The following is a 12126-nucleotide window of genomic DNA, read 5'->3' as shown; positions in this document are numbered from 1 at the left end:
TACTTCATTAACACGTTAAAATATTGGAGTCATTTAATTTTGATCTTCTAAGAAGATAAATTATAATGATCTAAATTTTCGAGTCAAGATATAAAAAATATAATTTTGAGGTATCAAAGGATCTTAGTTGAACCATTTAGGTATGTTGGGCTTAATAATTGAGATTTCTAATATGTTTAATTTGGATGACATATAGTAGAATATAGATTGAAAGTATATATTATGTATTATGCACGATTGTTGCTTGAAATGCTTAAATTAATATTTAACATGTGATATTTAAGCGTCAAATGATCCTAGAAGGCTTACTTAGATTTTAAAAACAATGTTTTACTTTAATGGTAGCGCGTATGGAGGATTTGAAGTGGTTTTTTTAGTCTTAGAAGTCATTTGTAGATTTTATTTTCAATATCATTGAATGAGTGTAGAATTTTGTATTAAATTGGTAGTTTTATACTATATGTATTGTTTATCACCCTCCAATAATCAGTTGGTATAGTGGGATGAGACACTAAATCCCTTAAACAAGATTAGAAGTTTGAATCTTGACATTTATGAATAAAGCAAACTGGGTTGGAAGGGTCGTTATTGCCTATGTAATAACTAATCTGAATTAGTCGGTTAATAGATCGGTTATCATTGATTAATTTAAAAAATACTATTTATCACCCCTATTTTTTTAAACAAAATCTTATTAACCTTTTACAATCACTGAAAAAATTATTATACTTTTATTTTTAAATTTCTTTTTCATCATTCAAAACTTTTAATTAAAGACTAATATAATAAAATAATAGGAACCAAAATGTCATTTTGGTAAATGTTAGGGGTTAATTTTGACACTATGTCTAAATAAAAGGGATAAACTACACATATAATTACTAAATTATGAGAGGATTCTAATTTAATCATTAGTCTTTTAATTTTATTAATAAAATCATTTAACTATTTAAAACGGTGTCAATCAAGTCATCAACCATTAGCATTTAAGTGACATGGCATCTTAGAAGTTTGGTATAATTATATATTTGGTTCATATTACTTTACACTATATTAATTAGATCCTAATTGTCATTTATTTTATCTATTCAAATGATGACACATGTAAGTAATGATCAAATAAATATTTGCACAAAATTTTATATCCGTCATGTCATTTTTTGTTAAACGTTAACGGTGACTTGATTATGAGAGGATTCTAGTTTGATCATCGATCTTTTAATCAAGTCAATCAAACTATTTAACTATTTAAATAATATTAATCAAGCCACATATCATTAACATTTAATTGAAAAGGTGACATGATAGCTAAATAGTTTGATATAATTATATATTTGGTCCCTTATATTTACACATTATATCAAATTGATCTTAATTTCCATTTATTTTTTTCTAATCAAATAGTGACACGTGTAAGTAACAAGAACCAAATGTATAATTATATATAAGCATTTAATTTCCACGTCACCTTATTTGTTAAATGCTATCGACTAATGACTTGATTGATATCATTTAAAAAATTAAGTGATATGGTAGATAAAATTAAAAGATTAATAGTCAAATTAAAAGGTTTTATAATTAAGTGATGACGATGGTAGTTTATCCATAAAAAAGAAAAAAAAAACATAATGAATGAACCGCCAAAAGATCCGTCAAAGATCGGTCAAACCTCCAGCGAATATCCCGTCCAGGATAAATCTCTGTCTCAACTTATTTAAAGGATAGTGCTAATTTACCAAAAAACCTAAATATACCCGACCGTTTGATCTCTCGTTGCCAGGTATCGACGGCCAATATTTCGCGTGTGATTTGAAGCAGCAAAAGTTTAGGCTTGTATGATTGGCCTTTGGTGGCTTTTAAGAAACAGAAAAGAATTCTATTACACACAGAAAGTTTTCGTTTTCGTTTTCGTTTTACTTTTTTAAAATCAATATTTTTTTTTCTTTTCTTTTGAGTTTCGTCAGATATTCAGAGAGAAAAGAAAAGAAGAGAAGAAATAAATCGAGTTTTTTTTGGAGATATGTAATTAGGTTAATTGAATTTTTTTTGATTGCATTGATGTTTAATGTTTCGCTTGGTTTTACATAATCTGTAATTCTGGTAAGAGGATCAAAGGCGGAGGAGACGAAGAGAGAAAGCGGGGTTTCTCTCTTCTCTTCTCGTTGTTGTGGTGGAAGCCAAAATCGTTGTTTTGGTTTTAAGAAGCTGCGGTGTGGTTCGGTGAAATCTAAAATCATGAATGTGATGCGTCGTCTCAAGAGCATTGCTTCTGGTCGTCCTTCTGTTTCTACCAATACCGTGAGTTTTTTTTTATTTCATGGATTTAATTGGCGCTAATCTAAAGGCTGAAGAATTGGAAGGGATTTTTGGATTATTTCTAAGCTTATATCGTTGAAAAGATAGATTTTCGTTGTCTTCCATGTGTAGCTAAATGCAGAAAATATATACTTTTGCTCCTATGATTTTTGGTTTTCATGTCTAGATTTAGCTGATTATTATTTGTTTGTGTTTATTTTTTTTCCATTTTAATATCTCTTCTAGTCGCTTAATTATTTTTGGCTTATATTATAGCTGATTTTTTTTAAAACTATTATTCTTTGAAACAAGAGAGTAATGACATTGCTCGCTGAATTATTTTGCCTTTTTGCTTCATTGCTTTTTTTTTAAATGGTTATTAGCCATGTTTTTTTGAATTTTTTTATCGCCATTGATTGTTTTCTATTCATTTATTGATCAATTTTGTTGGATCTCTCCTTTGATTTTCCTATTTCAATTACATTACCGCATAAGCATAGTTTCACGTTTGTGCTTCTATGCTTGTAATTGTCATAGGTTAACCTGTAGTTTTAGATTATATGTTTACCATGGAGGTTTGTTTTAAGATCAGGCATCAGTGGTTGGATTTTTTTAAAGCATTGTTTTTAAGTTGGTGATGGGTCAAATCACCATTATTGGTTTTTCCTAAAAACGGGTAATGCCCTAAACAAACTTCTTTTTCTTGGTAGGAGCTGTATTATTGAGGAAAAATGCTCTGCGGATATGCTATTTTCCTAAACTGTTGGGTTCTTGAGATGTTAACAGCATTATGTATTATGGACTGAAGTCTGGAAAGGAAAGGAACTTAGAAAAAATACAATGAAATGCATGCCACTTAACTTGAGACTTGACCCAATAAATTTCAGACTGGTGTCCTTTGTTTTTAGTCCATGTGTCTATTCTTCCTGAATCTTGAGCTTAATCTTAGATAACTTTCGGATACCCAAGTGAGTCACTTGATCTTATTCAATTGACAAGAGTGGTTTAAAGGAGGAGGCTGAACTGAATGTTAATCTGTTAACTTAGCAACATAGTGAACATATGTAATTCTGTTCTGATGAAAAGAAAACAATGAAATATACAATGAGACTAGTATATAAAGATAGCAACATAAAAGGACTATTATTATGATGATGCTTGGTTTCTTTAATCTTTAGGTTTTATGATTGATTTTTCTTTCTTTTGTGTTTTTGGAAAATTAAAATTTTCTCATCAGGGTGGGGATACTAGAACCAAGAGGACAAAGGTTGATCAGGAATCAGAATGTAAGGTAAATGAGGAATCTAATTTAGTTGAGAGTAGCACCGCTGGTACAGGGGGTAATATGGCTTCTTCAACACTGGAAACTGTGGCCAGTACATCCAATGTAGCATCTGTTGCTAGAATTGAGAAACCATCTGTCGATCAGCTCCCTAATGAAATGCATAAAATGACAATCAGAGATGAGAAAACAGCTGTCCAAGATGAGAAAACAGCCGTCCAAGTTGAGAAGGTGATTTTTGGGTCTTACTCTGTTTCAAACTTTTAGGCCTACATATATGTTGAAATTTCGCTCTTAAAAATTGTCTTCATATCCATCTTGTTTTAAAATGATAACAAGGTATGCTGGAATGCCTTCTAAGAACTTATTAACTTCTTGAAACTTAAAAAGTAAGAAGCCATTGATACAATTTGAAGTTTCTTTCGGTGTTTATGACTTGAATCGAGCCTTAATGTGAGCAATGGATTGAATCAATGAGGAATAATTATTTTATTTCGATGTTATGACATGAATTGGCTATGAATTGAATCAATGAGGAAAATATCTACATATTTGCTGGCTGTGGCTTCGGGTTCTGCAAGAGATCTTCTGACCAACCTTTTTGGAAATGTTACTTGATTTTATAAAATAATTCAAAGCTGTCTACAGTTATCTAGGTCCTTGATTGTTCCTAAGATTATTGCTTGTAACTTGTATTTCACAGGATATGGACGCTACTGTCATTAATGGAAATGGAACAGAAGCAGATCAGATAAGTTCATCTACTAGTGTGGGTCAGAATGCAGCTCAGATAAGTTCATCTACTAGTGTGGGTCAGAATGGGCGATCAAAACAGGTGATTTGATTTTTGGGTGACTTTTCGTTGAACATAACTGCTCTTCTGAATTGTAAATTTTCCCATGTCCTTTTCTTTCTTGATGGAGTGGAAATAATTTTTCTTGTTGAGGCTGTTTGTTGTTTAGTGAAAGGGCAAAGCTCAATAGTTTGCTCAAGTGATTGTCATGTTAGATTCATGGTTTTCATGCATGGCGTTCCATTTCATTTGATTATTCTATTTGGATTAAGCTGCAATTAACACATAACTTTGCATTTTTTTTGGAAATGTTACTTGATTTTATGAAATGATTCAAAGTTCTCTAAAGTTATCTACGTCCTTGAATGTTACTTGATTTTATGAAATGATTCAAAGTTCTCTAAAGTTATCTACGTCCTTGATTATTCCTAAAATTATTGTTTGTAACTTGTTTTTCACAGGAAATGGAGGCTACTGTTATTAATGGAAATGGAACAGAAGCAGGTCAGATAATTTCAGCTACTATTGGTGATGAGAATGGGCAACCAAAACAGGTGATTTGATTTTTGGTTGACTTTTCGTTGAACATAACTTCTCATCTGAACTGTAAATTTTCCGATGTCCTTTTGTTATATAAAAAATGAGCAAAGGTCAATAGTTTGCTCAAGTGATTGTCATGTTAAGAGTCTTGGTTTACATGCGTGGTGTTCCATTTCATTTTATTATTTTATTTGGATTAACCTGCAATTAACACATAACATTGCAATTTTTCCATGGGCTTTAGACAATCTCATACAAGGTAGAGCATGTGATTGGCACAGGTTCATTTGGTGTTGTCTTTCAGGTATGAATTTATTGGCTCTTAACCATATTCTTATTTGTAACCTTTTGTCTCTGGTGTATGCATTTATTCAGTATACTCTTCTCTCTTTTAGTTTTACATAAGACTTTATGTTTATGATGTAGGCGAAGTGCTTGGAGAGTGGTGAATCTGTTGCTATAAAGAAGGTTCTGCAGGATAAAAGATACAAAAACAGGGAACTTCAGATTATGCGAATACTTGAACATCCTAATGTGGTTCAACTGAAGCGCTGTTTCTTTACATCCACTGACAAAGACGAGCTCTATCTTAATCTTGTTTTAGAGTATGTGCCCGAAACTGTTTACCAAGTTTCAAAGCACTACAGCAAAATGAATCAACATATGCCCATTCTTCATGTGCAGCTGTATATATACCAGGTGATCCTTGCCTCGGCATTGCTAATAACTAGTGGTTGCAAAATTCCACCGGTTTGATTTTTGATCTGATGATTTTGACTATATTCTCTGTTCATATTGTGACAATCTATATTGCTTTTGTAGATTTGTCGTGGGCTAAATTATTTGCATCGTGTGGTTTGTGTATGTCATCGTGATATTAAGCCGCAAAATTTACTGGTGAGACATTCTTGTCTTTTCTTATGAGCTGGAAGTTGATATTGGGTAAATCAACTTGTGTATTGGATAACATGGTTCACCCAACTTGACAAATTTCTCATCAACTTGAATGCACTATAATGTGTGACACTATTTGTTTTTGTGGTGGTCATCCATACTGCTTGTCTATGGATTTGTTACACATGTTAATGATATAATGCGGTTCTTGTCTGAAATTTTGTTGGCTTTTAACATTTGATTGCTTTTGTTATTCTTCTGCTAAAGTTTTTATTATTAATACTGATTAATATTGGAACTTATGTTATGATATATTTTCAGGTCAATCCTCACAGTCACCAAGTGAAGATATGTGATTTTGGTAGCGCAAAGATGTTGGTTAGTTCAAGAAATCAAATTTTTGGAAAGTTAGAAAGTCATTTCTTCTTGTCTAAAACTTATACGAGATTTACTCTGCAATGTTTAGGTGCCAGATGAGCCTAACATATCATACATATGCTCAAGATATTATAGAGCTCCAGAGCTTATATTTGGGGCGACAGTGTATACAACTGCTATTGATATGTGGTCCGTTGGTTGTGTCATGGCTGAGCTTATGCTTGGACAGGTGAGTCTATAAATTCAAGTTTCTGTTCACTCAGATTGATGTCAACTTATGTTCTGTTTGCCTCTCTAATACTTGCATGGCTCCGACAATGCTTTAATAGCATTCGCGCCCCACATTTCATGTAACAATTGATGATTATGAGTTCTGCTGGTTTTATTAACATTCATGATACGTGTTGCGACAGTTAGACATTTGTTATGTATTGCTTTTGGCATCTATTTGTTCAGTGTACCGTATAATTTGCTGGTATGTTAGGCCTTTGACATCCTCAAAGTCTACATGAAAGCACATTTTCAGAACTCTTCTTTCATCTATCTCCAATAATGCGGGTGTATTCCATTTGCAGACATTGTTTCCCGGTGAAAGTGGTGTTGATCAACTAGTGGAAATTATCAAGGTGCGAATCGGCAACTTTTTTTTTCTTTCTACTTTTTACTTCTGCCTTTTCGTTCTTTTTTTCACATTTTTAATCTCTTCACCTTGTTCTGCTTTATTTGATCAGATACTGGGTACACCAACCAGAGAAGAAATTAAATGCATGAATCCGAATTACAATGAATTTAAGTTCCCTCAGATCAAAGCTCATCCATGGCATAAGGTCAGCTCTGATTGGATCATCTACCAGTTAAACTTATTGTACGATGCACATGAAAGTGGAAATCTTATTCAAGTTATATTTTCAGATATTTAACAAGCGGTTGCCCCCTGAAGCAGTAGATCTTTTGTCAAGGCTGCTTCAGTATTCACCTAACCTACGCTGCACCGCTGTAAGCATATTGCAATGTATTATTGTTGTTTTCCGTTATATATGCGATTGTGTTTGTATACTCGAACCTTGACTGGGAACTTCAGTTTTGTAATTTATCAACCAGCCTTTATGTTCTATTTAATGAGAGTGGGACTTCCTGGCTTTCAGTTGGAGGCATGTGCACACCCTTTCTTCGATGATTTAAGAGACCCCAACGTATGTTTGCCTAACGGCCAATCCCTACCTCCTTTATTCAATTTCACAGATAACGGTAAGCGAGTTTCACCTCATCACTTATTATTCTCTTAAAATTCGCCATGTTTGGGAGGTTCAAATGTCGATGGTTATGCAGAACTGACTGGTGCATCTCCTGAACTTTGTGAACGTCTCATCCCTGAACATGCACGGACATAAATGATTGAATGGGATGGCATCTGTTGGTACCGTAAACTGGTTTTGGATGATGCTAAAGTTACCACGACAGACAAGCTACACATATCCGTCTCTTTCTTGTTCATAGGTGACCACCACCTTTGTTCCTTGATAGTTTACGACCGAAGACCCGAAATGGTATTATCGGGATCAGGAGGCTATCGGTTTCTCGGACGGTGATTTGAGATGGGTGGATTATAGCAGCTAGCAATGAGGTTTTGAGAAATTTCTTCATTTACAATCTGATGTGTTTTGTTACTCTACTAATGAAAATGATTACTCTTTTTCAACCGAATTCTCGACCAGATGAATTTCCACTTTTTCCCGCTATAATTTCGTATAAGATACAAATTTCACAAATAGAAGGTTTATTTGGTTTGGTAAATACTATAGAATCAAAGATTTTGTAAATCGAATATTCTTATTAAGTTATTACATTTGAAATTTAAAATACTTATTTCATATTGGATTCTTATTTTTAAATAATTTAAATTTATTTCATTTAAAATTGATATATATATATATATATATATATATATATATATATATATATATATATATATTCAAGTGTACGAAGAACACGTAATATGGTTCGACGAAAAAGGTGCCCTCTGTCTTCCGGCAAAAAGGTGTGCACCTTGCTGTTTACCTCGATCCAACTATATCCAGCCTCCTTACTGATCCCTCTTGATTTCATTGTCCTTCGGATACTCGCAGCGTTTTCCCATTTTCCTGCAGCAGAATACATGTTAGACAGCATAATGTATGGCACAGCATTTGTGGGCTCTAACTCAAAGAGGTTCTTTGCCGCTCTTTCCCCTAATTCCAGGTTGCCGTGTACTCTACATGCAGCAAGAAGAGCCTTCCATACAGTCGCATCTGGTTCCACATCCATTGGATTTAACAATGTTTCGGCTTCAACGAGTTTTCCGGAGCGACCCAAGAGATCAATCATACAAGCATAGTGTTCGGGCCCGGTTTAATTCCGTATACCTTGTCCATTGATGCGAAATATGAGCGACCTCTTTCCAAAAGACAGGCATGGCTGCAAGCAAATAGTAAGCCTATAAAAGTAATGAAGTCGGGTTTTGTGTCACTAGCAATAATTTGATCATAGAACCTTACCAAGTCCCTTTACCGTTCTGCGCATACCCAACTATTAACGCAGTCCAAGATATTACATCCCGAATCCGCATAGAATCAAATACTCTGATTGCATCATCTATACATCCGCGCTTACCATACATTGTTATGAGGGAATTATCTACAGAAATGGATGATGGGAGACCGGATTTAACAAACTTTGCATGAAGCTATTGCCCAAATTCCAGAACTGTTAATTCTGCACAAGCGCTCAAAACACTGGAAAGAATGATATGGTCGGGATAAACGCCTGCCAATCTCATGTCACAAAACAACTTGAGAGCTTCTTCGTGACGGTTATTATGTGCATATCCTGTCACCAGAGAGGTCCACGAGACCATGTCCTTGTTCGGCATGTGGTTGAACACCTGAAAAGCACAATCCATGTTTCCTTGTTTAGCATACATGTCAACCAAAGCATTATTCACTAGCTTGGAAGCCTCAAATCCTGTTTTGGTAATCAAACAGTGTACTGACATTGCACGGTTCATATCTTTCGTCGAAGCAAAACAGTTTAGAACAGACGGGTATGTGAAATTATCCAGCTTCATATCTCTAGCATGCATATTCCGGAATAATGAGTGAGCATCCTCTTCACAACCTAGCCTCACGCACCCCACTAACATAGAGTTCCAAGCAACAACATTGTCAACCTCAGTATTCTCCAAGACTTTAATGGCACAATCCAAATCCTGGCATTTCGCGTACATATCGACCAATGCACTTTGAACGAAGACATTAGCTTCAAAACCACTCCTAACAATGAAACTATGCACTTATGCACCAAAATTACCAGCTTCAACCACAGCACAAGCTGTTAACACACTGGGGAAAGTGAACTGATTAGACGCAACTCCTTCAACCACCATATCTCGATAACATTTAATCCCTTTGAGTGCCTCTCCATTATGAGAATAACCAGCAATCATGGCAGTCTACATAACATGGTTTTCTTGTCGGGCATCATTTTAAACAGATATTCAGCTTCCAAAATGCATTTGCACTTTGCATACATATCAACAAGACCAGCAACAACATAGTCATTCGACTCGAATTGTGTCTTTATTACATAACCATGCACCTTTTTGCCTCTTCCAAGCAATGCCGATGTCGAACACAACCTCAAAATACTTCCCATTGTGTATTGATTAGGCCGTTGTCCCTCAACTTGCATTCTCGAAAACAAATCAAAAGCTTCAGTTTCCATCCTATGTTGACAATAACCTGAAATTAGTGAATTCCAAGTGATGGAACTCTTTATTGGGGTTCCTTTAAAAAGCTCGACAGCTTCAGTTAATTTCCCGGAAGATGCATACGCAGCTATCAATGTGTTCCAGGCGAACTCATCCCGTTCAGGCATTTCGTCAAATAACTTCCGAGCTTCATTTACCCGACATGATTTGGACAATTAATTCAAAACCTGATTGGATTCAATCTTCGCAAAATGGAAATGATTTGATCGCAAGTGAATGCATTGGTGAAATGACTTGAAACAAAAGTTGAGGAATTTGTAGTTTAGTTTTATCATTAAAGCCTCAGCAGAAATGAAATCCCCAACTACCAAAACTATGAAATGTATATATATATATATATATATATATATATATATATATATATATATATATATATAACGAATAGAAATACCGAATACGGGTCGGGTCTCTCCCGCTGAAAAAGATACGAGGTGGGTGAGTTTAGATGGAGTGCCAAATGTTGAAGCAACATGGCGGGAATCTCCATGGGAACAAAACATATGGAGCTGAGCTGCTCCGGTAACTGGGGACACCATTGCTTTCGTTTGTTTTCATCTCCTTGCTTTCTTCTGCTCTTTTTCTCCTTCTCTTTCAAATTGGTTGTGGCATTTTCTCCCTTGGCATCTTCCTGTTATATACGCCTTACTAAAAAAGGTTAATATCAAATAGCTCCGGCCTACATGACCTAAACAAATACCTATTTCCATGGCAGAATTTTAAAAACTGTTAAAAACCACATTGATGTTTTAATATTATTTTGAATATTAATTATATTTTAAATATCATGTCATCAAATTAACAACAATCAATCATTATTTTGTATTTTATCAGTAATTTTAGTGATCAAGAATGTAAATTTTAAACTTTTATGATCAAAATGAAAATTCAGTAAAATCTTTATAACCATGAGTCTAAGATAATTTATAAAGTATCTGTTTACAACTTTGACACAAGTTTATCCTCCGATCACGATATAGGAATGCTGCATCTGCCTCTCAGCTTACGAAGGCGGGGCCGAATTGCGGGAACCTCCGTGCTACCACCATTTCCATTGCAACTGTATAGAAAAGTAGTTGTACATCAGTGCTACATGTCCTCTCTGCAAGTTCAACATACAACAGGGCCCCCTAAATTATAGTAAAATATGGTAACACTGCTTCTTTGCAAATACCCTGCTTGTATGTAAATGTAATTATATGGCTATACACATCAGCTTTTGCAGCACAGGCTGCTTTTTCACCAGTAAGTTTTGGGCGTAATAGTAAGGAACGCTACACTCTCAATTGAACATGGACTTGAAAATTACTATGAAAATACTCGTACTAAAAAAAACTGGCTTCTTGTCATCTAAGGTGAAAATTGAACGATGAACCCACACAATAATGATAATGCCTATATCTTCATAAATAGGTCTGTACGATGGTAGGGCATTAGACTACAGCTGGACTTATGGTGCTCTTTATTTGATAATCTACATATTTAGTATCTAAACTATCAGTTTTAGTTCGTTTTAATATTTAAACTTTTAAAATTTTCAAATCATATCTAACATTTAGTTTTTGTTTCATTTTAGTACCCCATTGATAAAAACTTAACGCATTTAGTACCTAAACTATCAACTTTGATCTTTTTTAGTATCTAAACTTTCAAAAAAAATTCAAAATTTAACATTAAATTTTGAATGATGTACTAAAATGAAACAAATACTATAAGTATGATTTTGAAAAAAATGAAAGTTTAATACTAAAACTAATCAAAATTAATAGTTTAAATACTAAACACATAATTTACCTTTTTGTTTTTGGGTTATAAAAACATGTTTTCTATTGCTGGTTTTTATTTTCAAGCTAGCTTGGTGTACTCATATTTACTCAATTTGAGAAAGAAAAAAAAGGAATTTTCGAGAATTCAGACGTAAAACTTGAGCAGTAAATGAGGTTGTGAATGATATTATACAGAATGTCGGTGTGAAGGGGCTAGGAGATATAATAGTTTGGATAACATTATGATAGTCAAAATGGTAATCCGAGATAAAAAATAATAATAATAAACAAATATTTATTATATAATTGAACGAAACAAAATAAATAAAGAATTAAAATAGAAGAATGAGATTAGTTACTCATATGTAGACATGAA

At 33.9% G+C, this 12126-nt stretch overlaps 1 protein-coding gene and 1 pseudogene across 1 annotated transcript; one reads left to right on the top strand and one right to left on the bottom strand.

The window, feature by feature from the left end:
- Nucleotides 1–2049: 2049 nt before the first annotated feature.
- Nucleotides 2050–7919, top strand: LOC120126242 (shaggy-related protein kinase epsilon-like). The gene is made up of 14 exons (XM_039144481.1): nt 2050–2298; nt 3533–3808; nt 4281–4412; nt 4832–4924; nt 5155–5214; nt 5337–5609; nt 5733–5807; nt 6126–6182; nt 6271–6411; nt 6758–6808; nt 6914–7009; nt 7095–7178; nt 7328–7430; nt 7512–7919. The coding sequence occupies exons 1-14, from the start codon at nt 2236–2238 to the stop codon at nt 7571–7573; spliced, it is 1566 nt and encodes a 521-aa protein (XP_039000412.1). The 5' UTR covers nt 2050–2235; the 3' UTR covers nt 7574–7919.
- On the bottom strand, nt 7868–11039 carry LOC120125492 (annotated as a pseudogene).
- Between the last annotated feature and the right edge of the window lie 1087 nt (nt 11040–12126).

Source organism: Hibiscus syriacus, unplaced genomic scaffold, assembly GCF_006381635.1.
Source record: "Hibiscus syriacus cultivar Baekdansim isolate YM2019G1 unplaced genomic scaffold, ASM638163v2 tig00001349_pilon, whole genome shotgun sequence".
Classification (NCBI taxonomy): Eukaryota; Viridiplantae; Streptophyta; class Magnoliopsida; order Malvales; family Malvaceae; genus Hibiscus; species Hibiscus syriacus.
This window is presented reverse-complemented; position numbering and strand designations above follow the sequence as displayed.

Coding starts and splice junctions, on each gene's coding strand:
- LOC120126242 (XM_039144481.1), top strand. CDS start 2,236: ATGAATGTGATGCGTCGTCTCAAGAGCATTGCTTCTGGTCGTCCTTCT. Junction 2,299..3,532: donor CTTCTGTTTCTACCAATACC/GTGAGTTTTTTT, acceptor TTTTCTCATCAG/GGTGGGGATACTAGAACCAA. Junction 3,809..4,280: donor CAGCCGTCCAAGTTGAGAAG/GTGATTTTTGGG, acceptor TGTATTTCACAG/GATATGGACGCTACTGTCAT.